This window comes from Thamnophis sirtalis, unplaced genomic scaffold (genome assembly GCF_051295495.1).
Source record: "Thamnophis sirtalis isolate CommonGarterSnake01/CBP01778 unplaced genomic scaffold, rThaSir2_p1.2 scaffold_8, whole genome shotgun sequence".
NCBI classification, from domain to species: domain Eukaryota; kingdom Metazoa; phylum Chordata; class Lepidosauria; order Squamata; family Natricidae; genus Thamnophis; species Thamnophis sirtalis.
This window is the reverse complement of record NW_028261388.1, coordinates 40,839,251-40,864,229: the sequence shown is the minus strand read 5'-3', so window position 1 is coordinate 40,864,229 and position 24,979 is coordinate 40,839,251. Positions and strand designations below refer to the sequence as shown.

At 35.4% G+C, this 24,979-nt stretch overlaps 1 protein-coding gene across 4 annotated transcripts in view; it reads left to right on the top strand.

Annotated features, from left to right (window-relative positions):
- The window catches only part of CADM2 (cell adhesion molecule 2), a 352,887-nt gene that overhangs the window by 264,377 nt on the left and 63,531 nt on the right, over positions 1 to 24,979 (top strand). For all 4 annotated transcript variants that reach the window (XM_087721509.1, XM_087721510.1, XM_087721507.1 and 1 more), the window contains 3 exons: positions 535 to 672; positions 14,536 to 14,706; positions 22,657 to 22,747. In XM_087721509.1, the coding sequence (XP_087577635.1) occupies positions 535 to 672; positions 14,536 to 14,706; positions 22,657 to 22,747 (400 nt within the window). The remainder of the gene's footprint in view (positions 1 to 534; positions 673 to 14,535; positions 14,707 to 22,656; positions 22,748 to 24,979) is intronic.

Sequence of the window (24,979 nt, the reverse complement as noted above, 5' to 3'; positions counted from 1 at the left end):
TGTAACTGTATTCTGAGTTCAATTTAACATGGTGAATTGATTTTACCTTAAGTGATATGGTAAAATGTATTATTCAGTTTAATATTAACTGATTAATTGGAATAAATATAATTGGGTTTTAATCAGTGGCTTTTTTATCATTGTTAAAATTGTCATGCCCATTCTCTTGACAGTTTGTGTTCAAACAGTTATATTACTGAAGAAAAATGTTTTAATGAATAAGTTTGTTGTCTTCACAGCATGAATTGCTTAAATCCTGAAACTGAATAATTGGTTCAAAGCTAAAAAGAAAGTTTAGTTTTCACTTCTATATATTTTCAAAGTTCATCTTCTGTATTTGATTTGGAAGAATAAGTTATGTAATAAACCTATAATTGATCTATAAATTAATGTATTTATTATTCATTCCCTACTGTGTTAATGCACACTTTATTACTAAAGCATTTTTTCTGATGATTACTACCATTTTACTTTCCACACTGTTTGAAAAAAAAACCATTAGCAAAACTAATTCATCTGTTTGTCTTTTGTTAGGTGTTCCAGAGACTCCTCAAATTAGTGGATTTATTTCACCAATTATGGAAGGAGATTGGATGGAACTCAGTTGCAAAACATCTGGTAGTAAGCCAGCTGCAGATATTAGATGGTTCAAAAATGACAAAGAGGTGAAAGGTATTGTTTGGAATTATAGATTTGCTTTATAATAAACAACTTTTAACTAATCAGGAGAAACTCTGCTTATCAATATTATCCATTTTTTGTTGTATATACTAGTGATATAGTGGCATTCTGTACTCCTGGACCATTAGCCCATTCTTTCTTTCTACTTTTTGCTGAAAAATCAAAATATATCTGTACCACCCCTACTCATCCCACTTAGTACCTGAAAGCTCTTATTCTTTCTCAGTAGCAAAATTGTTTTTATACCAAATTAATATTAACAAAGGAGAACATTTTAGCTCAGAATTGAAATGAGGGGTCTTTGGTGCTTTCTAGGTGTAGTTGTTTTCATTACCCAAATTAATATCATCAATGCAGTGTGCAGTGCACAACTGTTGTTTACCTAGTTTGGGTACTGAAATGTCTGCAAGAAAACAACCAAGCTCAGAGAATAGTAAGGACCATCAAAGATCCCTCAAATACTTTATTTATTAAGGTGATTTATTGATTTATGTTCCATACTTATACAACAATAATACTATTAATTTACTATTTAATATTATCAATTTACTGAATGAAAATTATAACTCCTATTCTGATCTGCTTTGCTCCAGTCTGCTCCACTCTATTATTATAGACACACATACCTACAGACGCACACAGGGAGAGGGAGGGAGGGAAAAAGAGAGAGAGAGAGAGATGAAAGGGAGAGAGAGAGAGAGACATATGAATATAGAGACAAATGCAACAAACAGAAATATCTTATGTTAGCTTCTCCATATACTTCTCAATGTGTTAGTTGAAGCTGTGGAACAATTGTAGTTTTTCAGGAACTCAAAGTGTTTCCAAAGCCAGACGATACATCTACCAGAAGATTTTTGAAACACATGGGGGTATATTTAGGGTTTAGGTGACTTAGGTTGTAGTCATTTTGTAGTTTTGGGAAGTTGAACCAGACAATTCAATTTAGTTTACTACAGTCGTAGACCAGAGACCAGAACAAATAAAAACATTCAGTAAATATGCAATTAAAAATTCTAGAATAAAATAATAAATAACAGACAAAATCTGTGATAAAATCCAGTTTGTCAATTACACATGGTGTAACTATATTAAAATTACAATCAATAAACTGTGTGGCCCGCAGTTTAATGCTAAAAGGAAAAGGAATAAGCAGTGCAAAGGGTTTGCCACATTTGTTGTATAAAATAGGTACTGTGGATTAGACACGGGTTTCCAATGAATCTCCAGTGCTGCTGCACAGAATCTAGCCACCTGCACTGTGATTTCAGACTGTTCATTCTTAAGCAGCCACTGGTGATAAGCAGTATAGGGACACCTAGCCACAATACCTAGCAACTATTGGAAGCATATGTTTTTTTCACATTTCTGTGCAAAAGGAACACAGAAGGAGTATGTGACCAATGGTCTCCATCTCTACTGAGCCACAGGAACAGAGTCTTTCAGTCAATTGTACCTTTTTATACTTGCCATAGAGGACGGCCGATGGAAGCACATGGCACCACGAAAGCGAAAATGCTTTCCAATAGTTTGCTGACTCCTACTGGCTAAGATAGCTGTCAGGAGCAGAATCAGTCAGTCAACTGAATTGTGTATCCCTATACCATCAGATTAAATATTGGTTCAAATAAGTGTGATTTAGAATTAGGAACAGATAAAGCTATAAAGACAACCTGTTAATTATTTATGCTAATTAGAGATGGAAAAATGTGTCTGTACATTGAACAGTTTGATGAAAATTTGATTCTGAATTGTTAATCATTCTATTTATTGCTGATGGATTTTGTTACCAATGTTGCCAACAACAAAAAGAATAGTTTGGATGATTTTATGATTCAGAAGCTAAAATAAACCTGATTTAACTCGAACTCAAACTAAAAACTAATCTGGATGGCTTTGTATACATTGGGTTGACAAAGAAGTAGCAACTTGTTATATTAGTCTTTAGGCAGTAAAATATGTTGTGATAAATGTATTAATAGTTATCTGAATTAGAGTAATGGATAAATAATAATACATATTAGAACCAGTAGCACCTCTCCCCCGATAATCACCTCAAATATTATTTGTTTTTGCGAAGTCTAGTTTATAGTTGTGTTATATGTAATTGGTTTGATTTACTTGATGTTTTATTCTCACCATCAGAGACAAGTGGTCATATTGCTGTACTACTAAAAAATGTGGTTACCTTTGAAATAACCTTTATGAAAAGCTAACATATAAAATTTTAACTGTGATTGTGAAAAAAATGATCCATTTTTGCTAAAACTAGCATTGCTGCCATAAGAAATGTTTTAAAAAATTGAATCAGAGGATGGCATTAGAAGAGGAAAAAACATGAATCTCATTAAAATAATTACCCTAAGTCTATTCTTATGGTCAAATGGCAAGGAACAGATTGAAGACATACTTAACCTGGAGCATATGTAAAAAAGGATCTGTTCACTCTTAATTAATAAATATAATGGAATTCACCACTAGTTTTCAAGATCTTTTATTTTTTGCTTCTTGAGAAAAATGCAATGAAAATTAGAAAATAGATACATTGCAATGTTAAAGGGGGAAACAATACCTTCTTTTACCAAAATAAAATATAATATATAGAGAAGAAACATGGTCAAAATTCAAATCTACTGCTTAAATAAATGGGATACTTCATAGTTTTGTTATATTTTTGGCAATATGTTAATATTATAGGCTTTCTAAAGTGGATCATTTCATAGGTTGAGATGAATTAGAATGAATATAGCAATAGCAATAGCAGTTAGACTTAAATACCGCTTCATAGGGCTTTCAGCCCTCTCTAAGCGGTTTACAGAGTCAGCATATTGCCCCCAACAACAATCCGGGTCCTCATTTTACCCACCTCGGAAGGATGGAAGGCTGAGTCAACCCTGAGCTGGTGAGATTTGAACAGCCGAACTGCAGAACTGCAGTCAGCTGAAGTAGCCTGCAGTGCTGCATTTAACCACTGCGCCACCTCGGCTCTGCCTGTCATATGTCTGTAAGACATGATTTTGTTATTGTTTTCAATGAAAGACAGACTAGTAAAGGATACAAGAGTGATATGAAGTTCTAAATATAGGATGTATTATGCTTTGCTATTGACAATAGTGGTTGATGGGGAGGAAGTAAAGGGTGAAAAGTGAAAAAAATGAGTGAAAGTACAATGATTGCAAGAAAAACGTGTAAATCCTTTATAAAAAATAATACGATTCTCAACTGGACAAATGGACAGTAGAGATAAGAAATAATGTAGAATCTGCTACATTAAATCTGGAACAGTTTTAAAATACTATATTTCAGAGTTCCACCAACAAATGGCATTATGTTATTGGGAAAGATGTTTGATAGAAAGTTGAAGTGAAGAAGACTGTGGACAGAAGGGGAAAAGCAAGTAAGAGAATGATTGCTGCTAAACTTGAGGATGAGAAAGACAATAGTCAAAAACAGAAAATAACATTTAAGACTAGAATTGGAAACTAAATGTGGTGAAATAATTTGTTGTAAATAATATTATATATTAAATTGTAAACTGTTTAGACCAATGTTATTGTCTAAAAAAATGATGAAAAAGAAGATTCTGTAAGAATGTTGAAAAATTATAAGACGGAGAGGTAGATGTTACAACTGAAAAAAATGTTATAAAACTGATTTGCTATAGAACTGATTTGCTTATGGAGCGATGTGTCTGTTGAAAACATCATCGCACTGTTATATAGAACTTATTTACTTTTGGACTGTGTGTATGTTGAAAACATAGAACTGATTTTCTTGTGGCCTGGTGTATCTGTTGAAAACATCATCACGCTGTTGCAATCTCACCATCTCTTTGGCATATTTGTAGTTATTCCAAACTCCAAAGGGTGAAGGTATAGGAGAATGGTGCATCAGGAAAAATATTTGCCAAAAATAGCAGGAACATAAGAAAATAAGCAATGTCCTATTGTATCAAACTCCTGGTTCATGAGTTCAGCAATCTCTTTTCATAGGGATCAACCACCTGGACAAGGAAGCCCATTAGTCTCTCAGCAGATGCTCTTCAGAAGCAATCATGCTGCCATCCAAACTAATAGCTTTTGATTTTCTTGAGTTTCATTCATTGGTCCAACTCTTTTTTGAAGGCAGTCAAGCTCTTTTTTTTATAATTACCAGAATTCTTATTAAGAGTATAAGAGGTAACAGTGAGCGAATTCTGGAAACTATAATGAAACTCTGTATTGGCATGTCCAGGCCAGAATTTTGTTTGAATAAATCTGTTTATTTAGAGAAATTATATCTTGTACTTTATATTTTGTATGCATATATAATAGAACGCTGGTTGCTCAATTCAATAGGAACAGTATGTAATGAAACTAAAGAATTCACAATAATAAACAATAAGCATTAGTGAACTCGACATTAACAGACTAAGGAAAATGTATGAATTACTTTCATTTCTTTATATAGTTAAGAATAAATGAACAATAAATGACTGTGGTAGCATTAAAGTTGTCATTTGGAAAATACATATAAATGCAGTATGTACATTAAAAACAAATAATTTGTTGGTGGCTAAGAAACTGAACTATAGACTATATGATAAAAGCAGCATGTATTTGAAAATTCCCATATCTTAGCTCAAAGTAGTTATGTTTCATATGTAAAATATAAATCATATATAAATAGTGGGGGAAAACTACATTAACTAGATAAATTTGTGTTCCTTGATAAAGCACCTGCTAACAATATAGTAATAAAATGAATTTTAAGATGTGCAACTGTTAGTTGTGAAAGGAAGGATACAAAACCAAAAGAACACCTATGCTCCTCTCTCTCTAATTTCTTTTCAAGGCCCTACTTATCCTTTATGTATTGTGTTGACCTATTAAACAGGAGTCCAGTTAAAGAAACTGTGGGTGGTGAAGAAAAGAAGAAATGTGGAATCCTGAAGGAGAGAAAAGAATTAAGGAAGGGCCAAGGAGAAATGAAAAGATGAGTTGTGAAGAAATAAGAGAGAAGGGTCAAGAAATTAGATATAATGAGAGAAGCAAGAAGTCCCAAGTCCTCTGGACAACTGCAGAGGAGAAGCGTTGGCATGAATAAGTGGGTCACATGAACAGAATCAACAAAGTCCTGTAAATATTGGTGGCAAGAACTGGGATGCTAAGTTGTTTATGGATTGGAAAGGAGGTGTTGAAAGCCCAAATGGAACAATAAAAATGCCTTACTAGATATTTACTCACATAATCTTCAGCAGCCTAATGATGGCTCACCTTTCTGGCATAACCGATCTACAGAAGTCATTAATACATATACCAGTTAAAAAAGAGACAGTAACAAAGAGCTGTGTGTCAAAGAACCAAGCAGAAGAAAAAAGTAGCAGCAGCAGCAATTAAGACATCACCACCACAGATGAACTATACTAGATACCTGGAAGAAACATCAACTTTCCATCCCTTAAGAGTCAGATAAAGCCACACAAGTGACTTTAAGTAATCTTAATCAAGAAGAGCTGAAGAACATTAAGACCTTAGAAAGGAATAAACCTAGAAGTAGTTGAAAATAAAAGTTAAACAAAATACAGAGAAAAAATACTTGAATCTAGAATTAAAATACTATAATGTAATTTAAAAGATGATAGAATTATCTATAGAATAGATTTTAATAGATGCTAAAATAGGATATATACAAGTGGATATTCCTGTAGTGTCCAGATTGTAAAAAGAACAGATAGAGTCAATAATGTTTGGATGCTAAATATATATAAACTAAGTGCAAAATATGATAAAATAAACATGTGCACATAATTTTGTTTTGTAGAGAAAATGCAGAAAGAATTAATTTAAAAATTAATATATAAAGAACAAGTTTTTACATTGATAGAAAAGGGAAACCCTAAAAAGGCATAGTTGGAAAGATTTGATGAGTTCTTGAAATACAACAACAAAAGAATATGTAAAGCTGTGTATAAAATGATGACAGAAAACTGGTTTACAAGGATAGAGTAATACAATGTAAAAGTGGTGATATAATTGTAGCTATGATGCCTTTACTTTTTCTCATTTCATGATTTTAATTTCATTTTCTTATCATTTCTCACTCCTTTTCTGCCTTATATGACTTTCTGTAATTCGAATAGTATCATACTTTACCATGGTTATGGATAATTAACAGAGAAGTGACATTTTGGAAAAGGCAGGTTTTAAAAAAATACTCTAAATTAGACTTACTTAGTTTAGTAAATGGGTTCAATCTCAAAGAAGCAATAAGTAATCTGGACTTTTGGAAGCCTTTGGTGATTTTTTTTTCCTCGCATTTTTTTTCATATTATTTTACCCTCGAGAATTTTCACTTCAATATTAACACATTCCATTAATTTGTATGACTTTTTTCTTTACTAAATCAATTCATGGATTTTTGCAAGCAGCACTAGTGCTTCTGATAGAATGTGTTCCTATTTATTTCAGAGGAGCTGTGAATGGTGTGTATTTTAGTAAATTAGCCAAGTATTCAAACTCTTTGAAATATCTGTAAGAAATATCCAGAACTCTATACAATAGCATGTCTATATTTTCCTAAATTATTGTTTCATAATCACTATATATGTATGTATGTATGTTATGGAACTGAAACCATGGCACTAATTTGGGTCACAATAATTATTAGTCTCCCTTTCCTGTTGCAAGATGAGTTTCAATAGAAAAGGATCTCTCTGTACTATAGTTTTATAATTTCACTTTTCTAACATTTATGAACATGTCCTTTAAATAGTTTGGCTGTGTCTTATACTATACAATCATAAAACATCTCTGGTTCAATAGTCTTTGCTACTATTTATCATCTGGATTTTACAGATCATAACCTATAACCATACCTAACAATTGATCATATCAAACTGAGTACTATTCATTATTTTTAGCACTGATTTTTCATAAATTATTATTTATGTATTCAATTTATCTATTCAGTTCTCAAAATATTATAATCAGATTTCTCAAATGAGAATTAATGAAATGTATAAAACTGAAACAACTTGCTTCCTTTGCTTATTTTGAATAAAGTTTTGAGGACACATTCAAATACAATACTTCCCCCCCCCATCTGAAGTTTCACTTTTCTATTATCCAAAATGTTGTGAGGAAGCTTTTTTTAAAGACAGTAAACCAAAATGCATCATGACATTCATAATTTATGTACATAAAAGTTGTTCCATACTTTGACTGCATATTTTATCATTTATCTCAAACTGCATGTTTTTCTTACAAAGATGATTTATGCTAAGAAAAGCTAACTATGATTAACATTATGGAATAACAATTGCTATGGATAGAAAATCTGAGTTTCAAAAATTCAGATTGCACTTTTATGGCAGTAAAGAAATACATAACACAGAAATACAGAACAATGCCTATCTCAGATAGATTCAAAAGAGCAGCATGTAACTGTAGAAGTTGTTTTTTTATTATAATCAGATAGTATAAAAGGGTCATGTCACTTCAGTTGATGGGAAATGACTTAGACAACAGCTGATGAACCATGGAATGAATGACTCTCAGATTAATCTTGTCAATGAAAAGATTCAAAATAGCATAGAATCAAGCTGGTTTTATAAAACATACCCATTTGTTTTTAATTGCCATGCATTCCAAGGAGGATTAAAATTTAACTAAGTGCATTATCTCAAATTAAGTGCTTCTAGGACTTCAGAGGTCTAGTGTTAGAGAGAAAAGCACATTACTACGCAATTTCGGAAAATTTTCATCTCTACTCTCTAAAGCCATATTAACTCTTGAATACTGGGAGGGGAATTCAACTCTATATGCCTACCTACCTACCTACCTACCTACCTACCTACACACACACACACACACACACACACACACACACACACACACATCATACAATAAAATACAGGTATGTTATACAGGAATTGTCCCATTCCAAACAGACTGATTTTCCATAAATTATTTATCAGAATTATCTCTCTTGTGTAAATTAAATATAAAATATTTAGCCTTCATGCATTCTATTACTAAGCGGTTAAGAGAAAAGAAAAACTGTGGATTTGATGAGATTTCTTTTTCACAAAATAATAAATACCTTACAGAACAAACAGTAATCTGTAAACTAGGGATGGGTTCTGACTGGCGTTACTGCAGGTTTGCTCATGTGCATGCTATGTGCGCGCACATGCACAGTTCAATGGAAATTGTTTCGTGCATGTGCAGAACTCAAAAACAAGATGGTGACGATGGCGACCAGGGAACTGATTCAGAGGCATTTCCAGCCTGGGTCGCTGCCTTTCTGCAACCCAGGCTGGCATACCACTACTGATTCGACTGACCCATCTGAACTGGTAGGAACCCACCTCTGCTATTAACATCTATAAATAGATAGGATAAATTACAAGAAAAAATGTATAGAAAATATAGTTAATAGTGCTGATGTAGTTAAAAAAAATTTCTTTTATGGTCTTTCTCCAATTTATTTTCCTTTTAATCTCTTGGTGTATTTTGCATACCATAAAGCAATGCTACATACAGTAGGTATAGTTGCAAATGAAAAATAAATAGCTTTTTGCATAAACATTTTTAAAAATGAATAAATTTCTAAAAAACTATTTCTCACATTTTTCTCATAACCATTGCAGTATCCCTATGGTCATGTGATCAAAATTTAGACACTTGGCTCATCTGTCTCCCCCCGACGCCATTCTGAAAGATTACCAAGGCTCGCATATTTCCATTCTGGGTTCTTACACTTTGCGGGTTGCCTATGGCACTCACACTGCTGTATTGCCAGCCCTAATAGTGTTAAAACCTTTACCTTCCATTTTAGGATTAGAGTGGTTCGCTCCCTTGGGTCTATCCCTTCATGGAATCCATTCTACAATGGACACGCCCCCTCCCGATGTGGCAGCAGTCCTATCGGACTACGCTGACATATTTGATGGCCAGCTAGGTCATTATAAGGGCAGCCCCATTTCCCTTAACTTGGATCCCCAGGTTGCCCCAATCAGGCTGAAGGCCCGCAGGGTGCCTTTTGCCTTGAGGCCAAAGGTTGACGCCGAGCTTGATAAGCTTGTGGCGCAGGGCATACTGGAGCCCGTCGACCATTCACGTTGGGAAACCCCCATAGTGATTCCAGTGAAGGCCGACGGCTCCATTAGGATCTGCGCCGACTACAAGTCGACGATCAACCTTGGCCTCCAGGCAAACCCCTATCCAGTCCCTGTAGTACAGCACCTGCTCCACTCATTGGGGCAGGGCTGTATTTTCGCCAAACTGGATATGGCACAGGCCTACCAACAGCTTCCTGTGGATGACGATGCGGTGGCTGCCCAAACCATCGTCACCCACCGGGGGGGCTTTTCGTTGTCGCCGCCTTCAATTCGGTGTATCCGTTGCCCCAGGGATCTTCCAGAGCCTCATGGAGCGACTGCTCCATGGGCTCCCTGGTGTTGTCCCATACTTTGATGACGTCCTGATTGCTGCAAGCAGCCGCTCAGACCTCATCAAAGTTCTACGGAAGATCCTCGACCGTTTCAGGGGCGCGGGATTGAAATTAAAACGCAGCAAATGTTTCTTTGCTGTGCCAAAGGTGGACTTCCTGGGCTTCACAATTGATGCCCAGGGAATCCACCCCACTCCTTCAAAACTAGCCGCCATCAGGAACGCTCCTACTCCAACCTCAAAGGCGCAACTACAATCGTTCCTGGGGCTTTTGAATTTCTACGTGCCATTCATTCCCCACAAGGCATCACTAGCCAAGCCGCTACATCGGTTACTCAACCGATCCGCGGCCTCGCAATGGGGCAGCCGCGAAGCGCATGCGTTCGTGGCTGTCAAATCCCTGCTGACGTCAGAGGCAGTCTTAGTGCAATACAGCGACAAGATGCCCCTGACGTTGGCTTGTGATGCCTCCCCCGTGGGCTTGGGGGCTGTTCTGAGCCACGTCCTGCCCAATGGTTCAGAAGCTCCCATAGCTTTTTACTCCCGGACACTGTCCTCGGCCGAGAGGAACTACAGCCAGATAGACAAGGAGGCTCTGGCTGCAGTGTCCAGAATTAAAAAGTTCCACGATTACCTATACGGGCGGCATTTTACTCTATTCACCGACCACAAGCCACTCCTTGGACTTCTGGCCGGTGATAGGCCGACCCCCCCATCCTGTCTCCAAGGATGACCCGCTGGACGGAGTTCTTAGCGGCGTACTCATACGCCCTGTGCTACCGTCCAGGCAAGCAACTAGGGCATGCAGATGCCCTTAGTCGCTGCCCCCTTCCGGACAAGGATATTCAATCGGTTCCTTGCCGTTCAGTCCTGGCTATAGCACAGCTAGAATTACCCCTATCTTCAACGGATGTGGCCACTCACTCTCGTTCAGACCCACTCTTATCCCAGATAATGAATTGGGTCCTGAGAGGATGGCCTACGGCTGCTACACCTCCGGAATGCAGACCATTTAAGGCCAGACAACTAGAGCTGTCACTTCATTCCGGGTGCCTGTTGTGGGGCGACCGTGTGGTCATCCCATCGGTCCTCCGGCAACAAATATTACAACGGCTTCATGAAAACCATCCCAGAATAGTTCGAATGAAAGCTCTAGCTAGGAGTTTCGTTTGGTGGCCAGGTTTAGATGCGGAAATCGAAGCCTGGGTCGCCAAATGCGAAACCTGCCAGCAGTCTCGGCCATCTCCCCCATCCTCTCCCTCCCGGGAGTGGGAGATGCCCCGTGGACCATGGTCCTGAATTCACTTAGATTTTGCGGGCCCATTCCACGGACAGATTTTTTTGGTAGTTGTAGATGCGTACTCTCGTTGGGTGGAAGTATTGCTTATGCACTCCACCACAGCCGACAGTACTGTACGAGCCTTGCGACATTTGTTCGCAACCCATGGGTTGCCGGACACAGTAGTGTCCGACAACGGCCCGCAATTCACATCTACAACCTTCCAAACTTTTCTCGCCGAGCAAGGGGTCCGCCATGCGCTGGTTGCCCCTTACCATCCGGCCAGCAATGGCCGGGCGGAAAGGGCGGTTCGATCCGCTAAGGAGGCTTTGGGGCAATTGAACCAGGGTGACTGGCAGGCAAGGGTGGATGCGTACTTAATGGCACAGCATTCCACACCTTGCCCCCTGACACAGAAAAGCCCCGCGGAGCTGCTGATGGGCAGGCGCCTGCGGACCACCCTGGATAGATTGCATCCCCTCTATTCAGGGGTTCAGTCTGGCAACCTGGGGCATCCAACACCCTCCCGTTCTTTCAACCCTGGGGATTTGGTCTGGGCTCGGAACTATGGAGGGGAGATTAGATGGGTCCCTGCCACTATAACAGAAGTAACAGGACCCGTTTCCTACAGGGCAAGAATACCCGATGGAACCATCTGGAGGAGGCACTTGGATCAACTAAGACTCCGGCATAACTCCGAAAATTCATCTCAAGCCGACACACAAGGGTCTGACATAGGCGCAGTTCAGCCAGCCCTAGTCCCGCCACTTCGACCAAACGTTCACATTCCTCCAGCCTTCCCAAATTCAGGCCAGCCTATCCTTCCATCCAGGGTAGCGAACCCTGATCATGCACCTGTTGATACTCAAGCCGAGCCCGCAATTCCCCCTCAGTTTAGTGTAGGTCACCATGGACCCGTTCCTCCCAATTCACAGGCCGCCTACCGGCCTAGATGCAATCCACCGCCATCCTCGGCCGCGCCCCCTTCGGCCAGCTTACCTTCTTGTAGAAGTTATCCAGTCACTCATAAAGGCCCTTCTGACGTCACCTGGAGCTCTACTCCCCGAAGGGAGGAGCTCAGACAGGGACATCCTTCAGAAGATCCGCCTGCAGTACAACTGCGGCGGTCGGGGCGTGTCCGCCGTTCACCAGCGTATCTTGAGGATTACGCGTGCGCAAGTTTAACGCATGCGTACAGCTGGGGGGGAAGAAGTGTTACATAGTCCTCGCACTTACGAATGACAGCTCGGCAGCAGCCAGGCGCGTCTTAGCCAATCAGACGCGCCTGTCAGTTGCCGGGCTGTCAAGCGCGAGTCAGCCGAGTATAAAAGGCAGCACAATTCCAACGGCTGCCCGATCTACTACAGCTGCGAAAGCTACCCGGTTTACTATTCTGTCTCTCCAATCTACCGCGCACAGCTACAAGCCTGTCCGGTCTACTTCAAGTGTTTCTGTTACAATGTTATTGTTAAATTAAACTGGTTACTGTTACCTTCGAGCCTCTGTCATTCCTTGTGAAGATATAATAATCACCTTTTGTGACTTTCTGACAAGTAAAGTCAAGGGGAAGCCAGATTCACTTAACAACTTAATAACTGTTGTAGAAAGTCAGCAACCACCATCCTAGAAGAATGAAATATTTTTAGGAATATTTAAAAAGGCAGATTATTATATTTCCCAAGGGGAGAAATGGAAAAAACATGTTTTTAGAGGCAGAAAGCAACTCCCACTTTCTTTAATAGCTCACTGCAGATGTCTGCACATAAGAGATAAAGAAGTAATTGAAAGAAGTATCTAGATAGCTCTATTCATAAACAAATACCATCACCCAAGAGCCAAAACAAGATGAAAACCATTAAAACACAATAGGAATTGCCCAACACTCTTTCAGAACCAAGCCCTTCATTGCATCATCTCAGAGCAGTCCAAACTTCAACCGAACTTAGGTCAGACAACCACCTAGAATTTGTACTTTGCATATAGAGCAAACTATGACCCTTACATGGCCCCATGGGAATCTGGCAACAGCCAATAGAATATATATATTCTTGCACAGAAACAGGAAGCTTAAATACAAAATTCAATGAAGGTATAGAAACCCCCATTCCATTTTGTCAGCTGCCCAGAACCACATGTGGTTCTGCTTCATCATTAAACCATCTTTCCAATCAGCCTCCATGTTTGTTTGTCTTTGTCCCAGCTTGGAACTGAACCAGATGGATATTTCTTCCCACACTGTGTTACTAACTTCTGCAGTGAATCACCTAACAGCCTAACAACTGTGTTCTAACAATAGTGTTATTAACAATTGCAGTTATTAACAACCTAACAACTATGGCCAGAAAAGCTGCAAAAAAACCCTCATTTAACAACTGATTCATTCAGCAATAGAAATTTTACGCTCATTTGTGATCATAATGGCAGAGTGTAGTGGTATTTGTACAGTGTTGATTAAAAATTGTTAACACTGTAACATTTATCAATAAGTATACCAAAAAATAAATCAATGTTAAATAATATTAATAATAGTTTCAAATGTCATTGTTAATAAGTGTAAGGTTATTTGGCTTTTTCATCCAGAATTGAAAATAACATGAACAAACTGGTGCAAGTTTCATCAAAGTATTTTTTTTTGTACTATAAAAGTTTTAGTCTGAAGCTGACTAATAAGTTTTAAGATCTCCATTGTTTTGTTACTTAATATTGTTTGTGCATACTGAAAAGGAAAAGAGAAGATAAACAAAGGAAATTTGACAATGATTAAAATACCAATAGATAAAGGGAGGGAGGAAAAGGCACGAGGAAAGAAAATAGTCTTAAGGGAAAAATATTTGGATTGCAATCTAATTATATTAAAGATAATGAGGAACAGAATCTCATTCTGACAGTTCTGTCTTTTGGTTCTTACTGAAATTGCATTTCCCATCTGTAGTCTGTGTACATTTGGGAATGACAACATGGGTAGTTCTGTAAGACAAAGGAATGCCTGGAAATAGAACTTGTTTGCCTTGATAAGATAAGCAAACATGATGAAAGGTACATTTTTTATTTGCTGTTTTAAAATTTCATGTTCTCTAGTCTTCAGCTGCCTTTTATTGCCAGCCCTTAATGCTAAATTATAGCAAACTTTATTTTTTACAGATGTTAAATATTTAAAAGAAGAGGATGCAAATCGGAAAACATTTACCGTTAGCAGCACAATGAATTACAGAGCAGATCGTTCTGATGATGGTGCAGTTGTAAGTTGCAGAGTAGATCATGAATCGTTGAACTCCACACCTCAGATAGCAATGCAAGTCCTAGAAATACACTGTAAGTATTATGAATGTGAATTTAATGGATGCTGAACTATTATCAATATTCTTTATGTTTTGAGTTTTTATTCATTATTTGGAGTTTTACCAAATTACATTTTCATTGTATAGCGATAATTTTAAAAATTATTTAAAATATGTGTAACACAATGGGGATATAACCTTATTAAATACCTATCACAATATTGTCCATGTCTTGCTATACCTACAGTTATCTGTTGACTCACAAATGTCCATAGAAGTTATGTATGTATGGACTCATACAGCTAAAAGCAAATTACTGTAGTTCCATGTGACTGTGATATCTGTAAATCAAATTGATGCTGGATATTCAGATACCTAAATTTGAACATCTCATAAGTGACAAGACATGTCTACCTGGTTTATCCATCCTTTAACTAACCAAAATATTACACCTTGAAGTCATGAACCCAATACCACCAAAATTATATTTTGATTGAAATAAAATACTAAAATATGGCACAGTATTTCTAGATTTTCAGAAATTGAATAAAACTTGATATAAAATTTATCAACATTCTTATACTTTCTTATCTTTTCAAAAATAAAACATTTGATAAACATTTATTTATTTATAAAACATTTATTGTTTTAAATTATGGAAAATAACATCTTTTTTGTTATTCTGAAATGTTTTTGTGTAAGTAGAAATTATTCAGAAAGACAAGTTTGGAGTATTTTAGATTAAAATATCAGAATATCAGTGGCACCTATTCTGTCTTTTTACACCTGCTATATTTAATTACTTTTAAATATAAATAATTTTAATTTATTTCATTACATCTTATATATTAACACTATAACAGCAAAAATCCATTGTTTAAAATTCTAGCTTACATTGAATCTGATTATTTATTTATTTTCACTAATGGACAATTATGGTGAAATGAAACTTCTTCATCTTATCATTGAGAAGGGACTGCTGCATGTAGCATATTATATACTGTGGCTTACTGAGATATTCATGTTGATGGTTAGTTTATATTAATTCCTATTTTCAATATTATTTTAACTGCCTTGGTTGCCAGTATAACTTACCATTATAAATCTATCTGACTAAGAAATTGGAAGTAATTGGAAATTTAACAAAGGCAATCCAGTTCTTTTCACTGCCCTGGACTTCTCAGAGGTTACAATTTTAAATTTCCCAACTGGTAATTCTGAAAAATATTACTGCCAGATTCGTAAGCAGTGTTCCTGATGGAAAAATACCACAAATTTGTATAAGGGCCTTATAAAAGTTTTCAGTCTCTTTTCTTATGACACCTAGTATGTAATTTGTTGTTTTCACACTTATAGTGCATTAAAGCCACCCTGAAACATCTATTTTTCCATTCAATATTTTTAACTGGAAATAAATATTATTTGTGTGGATTAATAAAACATCTATAAGATTATGCTGAAAACTAAAGCATACAGTAACTGTTCCTCTCCCTCCTGAGGTTTATATCCGAGCTTAATGATTGGTTATAAAACATCTGGTTCAAATAACACATTATAATTTTTATTACAGTTTTGATTCATGATATTGCTAGAATTTTTGTAATATAATTTGAAAAACTATTAGCAAATTTAGCAATGTGATTTTCAATGTTTTATTTTTTTTTGTAAACAATGATATTACAAAAGATAATATAGATTTACAGTATAATAGTACCCTGTTTTCCCAAAAATAAGCCCTCCCCAGATAATAAGCCCAATCAAACTTTTGAGCGCATGTGCTAAAATAAGCCCTCCCCGGAAAATAAGCCCTCCCAAAAAAAATATTGCAACACAGCAGCAGTAATGAGGTGACCACGCTCGCCACCTCCTGCACTTCAGAAATATTAAGACCTCCCCAAAAATAAAGCCAAGTGCTTATTTCGGGGAACAAAAGAAAATAAGATCCTGTCTTATTTTCGGGGAAACACAGTATATTTTGGCAAAAAGACATTTTTTACATTGCTTATAAAGAAAATGTTACAGTAGTCTTATTTTCTATGTCTCATAGCAAATGATGTACAATGGATTCAATTGAATCTTACATTTTATCATTAATTTCTGAGGAGACTAAAATCTATTCCAGATTTTCCTGCACCACTGTAAACAGTCCTGTAGTTTTAAGGGCTACAAAAATGATTTTCCAAGTATTTGCTATTTCAATTTTGTGTTTACATATACTGAAAACATTACAGAAGTGATAATGATAGAATAGTAAAGGAGCCTATGGACATTAACTATGGGTTTTCAGAGGTGCTCCAGTCATAATACTATGGTGAAGGAATGTTTTATATACCACATTCTTTTCCAGGCTCTTCATTAATTCTATTTCATCTGAGCAGAAATAGAAATTGGCAAGTTTGGATGGAATAAGTGAGAGAAAGGAATTATTTGTGTCCCATCTCTCAAATTAAACTTCTCAATCATTTTCCAGAAATGTGTTTCAATTTAGTCCTTGATTTTTCCTTTATAAGTTAAATTTAAATCATGGGTGCTGTTACCATTAGCTAATCTTTACTGATATTAAGCTCATCATGGTCATAGACCCTGCATTTAGTCAGGAAAGAAAAGTGGTTTTAGTAGAGAACATTACCGACAGTCTCAGAAGAGATAACACCGTGCAAAGCTATGATATCAATTGTAGCTCTATTTTATGGATGATAGAAGATACTGTTCACTTTCAGAGAATGTCACATATTTCGTGAAAAATCAGTGCGTTTTACATAGTTTTTACTGCTTACTGCATTTACTTTAATACTAAAAAAGGAGAAGGCATCTGTTAAAACAAAAGCACGATGCATGAACTAGAATGAACTCAGATTTCTTCTTTGATGTATACATTACACTGATGCCTTTAATTAAACATAATGATATAACTATAATGAAATAATTTAAAAAGGAATCAGTGACTTAAAACATTCTGTAAAATTTTGAAGGCCTATATCTGATTTATTTTATTAAAAATGTTGGATTTTTAAAGCATAATTAATAGGTTCATTGCTATATTCAAATTTATTAAGATATAGACCTTAAAATATAAATAATAAGGTAAATTTTGTAATAGAGCATATTACCACATAGAAAAGCAAATAACATAAAAATACCCAGTAATTGCCTAATAAAGATTGCCAAATAACTTTTGTGATAATCTTTACCAAAAAAAACTTATTTCAGAATATAGATTCCCTATTAAAAGTGCAATACCTAGCAGGCCTTTATATTCTCTACAACACTTTCTCTTCTTTATTTTCTCTCAGCTATATTTCTGCATGGTTTTGGTCATATAATCAAAATAATATCAATTTTACAGGTTTGTTTCATACAAATCTCAAAAATTAAAATATGGTATTTTGTTTTGAAAGCATTTTAGGCATAATATATAATTAATTCTGCGCTGATCTTTGAATATCATACATTGTATTTTTTTAATACTGTCCAGAAAATTAAGAAAGAAACCAGTGAAAAATAAGACTGATTCTATAATGTTATTATCAGGTGATTAAAAATATTTATTGGTCTTTTTATTTTCCAGATGTATTCCTGATTTGTGGCTCAGAAACATTTCTTTTTGTGACTGAACTATAGTAACACTTTAAATATGCATAAATTGTTATATATCATAAAACTATAAAATTATTTTCAGTTTGGTTTTTGAATAAAATACTGGGGGGAAAACAGATTTATGAAGAATAAAACATACTAATAGCTCTGAAATAGATACAGAGAAGAATTGCTGAGTCTGCAAAAAAGTTAAATAGGAATGTAAATATATTGGCAAATGAGTTTAGCAAGGCAAGGCTACAGCAGGTGCACTCTTGGAAATGAAATGCTGTGAAAATTATTTTTAAAATCTTAGTCACAAGGACTTGCTGCATTAGTATGCTCTGTCTGAAACATTTACTTTCTTAAGTGAGTTGCAGGTGTTAAAATGTGCCTTTTTTTAGAAAACGACAGAAATGTTTTCAGTTTATTACATAATCCACCTAGTCCTTACCGTTTAAACTTCATTTGGATGAAAGACATTTTTTATCAGATGAAACGTCAACTAGTAAACACATGATATGTCACAAACCATAAATTCGAATAATAGTTCTTTATAGATATGTGTAACTATAAAAATTGCAAAATAGTTTTTAAGAAAGTCTAACTACAGGACCATGGTTTGGAACCAAACCTTTAAAATTAATTTAAATAAATTCTTAGAATATATCTGTAAATAGTTAATTAGCCACATTAACAAAATATTCAGACATAGTGTGCCCATCAGTGCCATTTTCAAGGATTCTGTAGTTGGCTTAGTTTTTTTTCAGATATACATTCTTTTGAATACTGTAGAAAATAAGCTGATAAATTACATGAATGTTCTCATGTAATTTATCAAGGATTTTTTACATGAAATAATTGTTCTCCAACTGTTTGGTTCTAAATTTTTAAGAATTCTGACCAATTATCTAGCTCAGTATGGTTGGTAGAAGAGGACAAATATGAATAAACTATTCCTGTGATGGCGAACCTATGTCACACATGCCTGAAGTGGCACAGAGAGCGATATTACCTGGTATGCGCAGCATTGCCTGTTTCTCTTTTGGATTTCTGGTGCACATGCGCTCATGATGGTTATGTGGCCTTCGTGTGTGTGGCAGTGCCAGAAACTGGAAGAACTGTCTTCTGTTTTTCAACATGAACATGCATGCCGGCCAGCTGATTGTTGTGAGTGTGTGTGCTCCATTAACCAGAAGACTAGCTGGCCGGCTTGCATACCTGTGCCAGAAACTGGAGCTTCATTTTCCGGTGTGTGCATGCCCACTGGGCAGCTCCTCTTCCAGGTCATGTCCCAGATGAGCATGAACACATGCACACACTCCCTTTTTGGCACTTTGTGCCAAAAAGGTTCACCATCACTGAACTATTCTATGTGATGCTTACTTTATATTAATGAAAATTACTATTTTGGTAGCTTTTAATCAAAAGTTATATCTTCACACATTTGCTAATTTTAAGAAATATGCAAAATCTGCATATCTAAGATTCTAAAATCAGAGAAATTTTTTTACAGGAAAAGTATGTAAATAAGCTATTGATAGATCGATCTATCATCTATCTATTATTTGCTACAGTATATTATATTACCTTATTATATCTTATTACCTTATTATCTGCATACTCCAAAATGACTCATACTAATATGTCATAATTATCACATCAATATACATGGAATAAAATACAAGACAATAATAAATTCAATTATTAGCTCATTAGCTCATTAAATTATTAGGCAGCTTGGTGACCAAATCTTAACTCCCAATGCTCTTCCAAACTGCTCTGTGTATATATAAACTATTTTAGTTTAATTAGTTTACCTATAATCCACAGAAAAAGGATATATTTCTATGTGAACTTTTAAGGACATTTATGTTGCAATTCTGCAGAATACATCCAATTAATCTCAGTTATTCTTGTTCAACACTTCTCCTCCCACAGCTTTTGAAAGCTGGGAGTTCTTTTAGATCATATACAAGAAAATCTCCCTTTTCTTCCCTCTCTCTTTGTCTCTTGACAAAACTACACTTTCTCAATATCTATAGATCTAAGCTTTCATACTCAAGGGCTGCATAGGAGAGAGAGCAGAAATATAGTTAACCATTTTCAGCATTTAAGTTAATATTTGGAAAGCTGATAACAAAGAGATTAAAGATATTACCTTTTTGAAAGTATCTAATTGAATTCACAAATTCATATTATTTCTAAGAACTAAATTTAGTTTTTATAATGTGCGCTCACACAGTTTAATAATAAGCAAGGTTTTTGTGTGAAGATTAGAATTCCAAAAACAAGATTTTTTTAAAAAATGTATAATTGTAATGTGTGGGTTATTCTTCCATATTTCAGTATTCTTCCTTCATTTTTCCAAGACCATTCACTTATTCAGTTTAAGTCATTTATTATATCACTACATCCTACCACAGTTATAACTATTCCAAGTAAATTGCTGGTTGCATTCATTTAATATAGCTTATTACTCACTTGCTACACAGTTTGGTTTTGAACAGAGTTTCCCACTTTATGTAAACAACTACATTGTATCATTGTTTTAATTAGAATGCTAATTTAGTTGTGCAGATACTTTATTTTGAGAAATGAAAATAGTGTATATTTGCTGCTTTTTTATTAGCTTTATATATCTCTTTGTCATGACTAAATTACTGCTAAATCTCAAATTAATTGCACAATTTGAAGACAATGTATGGTTCCCCTTATGGTATAGGAGCTATATGAATAACTTCTATAACTACCATTTCTCATGCTGTTACAAAGTATCATGAGAAATATGAACACTTAAAATGAATGGTGTTTTAGTGTCCATTCAGGCCCATAGACATAACTGATAATGTTGATGTACCACATCACAGTTCCCAAGACTTTTTCCTGAGTCATGTTAATTACCTTTTGAAATAAATTCTCCATTGCAACTTGTCACCAAATCACCAAAATAGCAGCATGTCATTCTTATGAGCACCACACTCCAAGTACAGAATTCAACTTGTTTGAAGGCTTAAGGGTATTGTTTGCAATGCATCTGTATAACATGATTTGATTAACAAGCCGTTCATCTAGTTCAACAATCAACATAAAATTATACACTCAGAAATATAAGAATGATTAGATGTTTTTCCTCCATTCCCTGAAGTTTAGGATTTTGCCATATTTTGCTTAATGCAAAGCCAATCCTGTTGGGTCTTCTATAGAAAATCCATATAATCTGTGACGGTATCATATATAGTTTAAGAAAGAAAAGATAAAAAGATATGAATGTAGTGTTGCATGGCTTGTTTCTACATAGATGCATGCTGCATAACAAAAATATAATTTATCTAAATTTCTTTACAAATTGTTTATATATGTTTGCATTTGATGAACAATTTGTCTTAACTCTTTCCATATTCTCAAAAATGTACTGAGCACTATTATTATTCTTTTAGATTCTAATCTAAGATTTCACAATTTCCCACTGTCTGGCCTTTACATAATTTAAATGCAAGTGATATGTTCAAGCATCAAGCCCTTTTCAGGCATGAATAAAATATGCATGAAAGGGCTACTAGGAATGGATGGAGCAGATATTGCTGAGTGACTAGCATCAGGCATTTTGGTTATAGATTTCTCTAATAAAGCCAGTCATGTGTATAAGAACATAAACTGATGGGCTAATTAAATACTGTTTTTGTACTTTAGCTGGTAAACAGGTCAAAGCAAGGTTATTGCAAGAAGTGGATTTTACTATAATCATTAGTGCAAAGAAGTAATGAAAGCTGTGCTTCCATATGAAAGTATTCAGATACTGTGAAAGAAATATCCCTAATTTTTTTAAAAAAATGAAAATCAAATACAAAATCAAAAGAACAATGATAAGCTTTTAGATATATTACTAGTGCTGCAATTAAGCTATTTGTTATGTTTGTCATTTGTGGTTTTGAAATTTCTGTACAATGTACTAATGAAAGTCCACTGGTTTTGAACCAAACAGCAAAATTTCGAGAAGAAGAGAGATGACGCAGGAAATAATTCTAACTGACATAACAAGGCTAGGACTGTTCATGTACAATTTCCCAACTGTTCCTACTTGTCATTAGTCAAATTTACTGTTGCATCGCTCCCTGCCTTGTGAATGTAAGATATTCTATAAGATCTGCTTTAGATCATACTTTACACTGTATGTCTTATTATTGTATTGTAATGGCATCTAGATCCCCTATAGCCATTCTGTGCTATTCAATGCTAAAATTATGTACAGTGTACAGATTCATATACCCACCTGAATTCAGAATCGTAGCTTGAATAAATTCTAAGGTTAACTCATCCACAAGTGAATTTTTATGTTGCTTTCATAATTTGCACAGTACAATTTGTATACAAATTTAATCTGATTTTATAAATATTATTTTTCCAGATATTCCTTCAGTTAAAATAATACCTTCCACACTGTGGCCAGAAGAAGGACTATCTATAACTTTGATTTGTGAATCCAAAGGAAAGCCATTGTAAGTGATTTAACAAGCAATGTTTTTGTTATTTTCTTTATTCTCCTTTGATTGCAGCTTCTGACTGCAAAGCTGTACTGTTTTTCTTTTGTCCTGGGGTGTAAAATGATCTCTACTACAGAAAATCCCTTGAAGCATGTCTTCATTAAATGCCTATGGAAGACTGGTCTTTTACTTTGTCATTTATTTTAGTCTTGGGAAAGGATTCCTGCTGTGCATTTTTTTTAAAAGAAAGCTATTTCAACCTGAAAGAATTGCAGGCTTATTTGCTGTTCATATCATCAGACTGATGATGGGTACATATTCGCAAAGTAAAGTCTCACGTCTGATAAAAAGCTTTTAAAATCAACACTTCTTTAACTAAAGCGTTGAACCCCTGTTTCTTTCAGTTGTCATTTACATGGTAATTGGAAATTTAGTGATGTATGCAAATATATTTTCAACTATCCCAATTTTAAAATAGCATTAAGGGACTGAAGGTGAATATGTTTGAAGTTAACGAGGAATGTTTATTTCTTTACAAACAAATGTTAAATTCATTCTGAATATATTTTAAAATTGATGTATCATTTACTACTAAGTAAATATGAACTCTATTATATCCACCTATCATTGTGAGAAATAATTCAAATGATCACATTCTACTTCTCAGTTTTATGCTAGATGCTTTCAACACACATACCTTTTAATTTGTTTAGTTATGACTTCAGGGAAGGTGCTGCCATATTGGGGACTTGTATTTGTACAAATAATATTGATGGAGTAACCAATCTTGAATTTTGGATGGAATAATTTAGTATAAATGTTAGGAAGACATTCATACATCCTGGCTGTTTTTCTAAAGAATAGGGCATTAGCAGTCCAGGTTTTCTCACTCAGAAAGTGGCCTATTTACCATAATTAGTAAGTTTGCTAGCCTGCTTCCACTTCAATAGGAAGACAACAAAGTAACAGCAGAAACAATGATTTTTACAGCCAATTACATTACCACAATATATTTTATTGGGGGGATCTTTAAAGGCAACTTAGAACCTGCAGTCTATTTATTAGATTTTTTATTCAGATTTGCACATAATACCAGTGCTGAAAGCTTTGCATTGATTTGTCAGGTACACTTCTAAATGCTAGTTTTTAAATCTAAAAGCTCCAGTGGATATAAAAAGTCTACATACTCCTGTTAAAATGCCAGGTTTTTGAGATGTTAAAAAAAACCAACAGACCAAGATAACTTACGGTACTTTAGAATTTTTTATACCTTTAATATAACATTAGCTGTATAATTCAATTGAAAAACAAACTTACATCTTTTAGGGGGAAAATAATGATAAAGAGTATACAATAACATGGTTGCATAACCTTAAACTACCATAAGTTTCAGATTATAAGACGCACCTTAGTTTAGAAAAGCAGGCAAAGCACAGAAGATTGCTTAGTTCGTGTTTGGGCTAAAAAAACAGCTTCAAAAGCACAGCTGATCCTCAGAGGGAGCTCCAGTGACTAAAGCGGGGAAGAGGTAAGAGAAGGAAGCAGCTGTTCCAGGTAGCCATTTTGGGCACCATGCGTTGAGCATTTGGAGGTTGAAAATGCAATGTGCGGAGCCCAAAAACACAAGCCATTGTTGGTGGCAATCTCTGCAGCCAGGAAGAGGATGTGTGGAGGCCGGAAGGTAGGGGCTGGTGGGTGGGCGGAGCTACAGTCGGAATATAAGACAAACCCAAATTTTCTGGCTCTTTTAGGAGGGGAAAAAGTGCATCTTATACTCTGAAAAATACAGTAACATTTTGTAAAACATTTTTTCATTTTATGACACCATTCAATCTTTGGGTGAAGAAGCCTCTCAGTATACCATATCTTGCCTTGTGAATCCTTGTCCACCTTTCCTTGCAAAAGCACTCCAAATCTGTCAGATTGCAAGGGCATATCCTGTACACAGCCCTCTTCAGGTTACCCTATAGATTTGCAATTGGATTTGTATCCTGGCTCTGCCTAGACCATTGCAAAATTTTGGTCTTCTTTTGGTGAAGTCATTCTTTTCTTTGATTGCATCATTGTTGTATTGAAAAGTGAAATTTCTCTTCATCTTTATCAGATTAACAAAGGCCTGAAAATTTAATGCAAAATTAATTAATATTTGGAACTGTTGATCATTCCCACCACTTTGACTAAAACAACAGTTCTAGCTGAAGAAAAGCAACCCCAAAGCATAATGCTGTCACCACCATGCTTCACTGT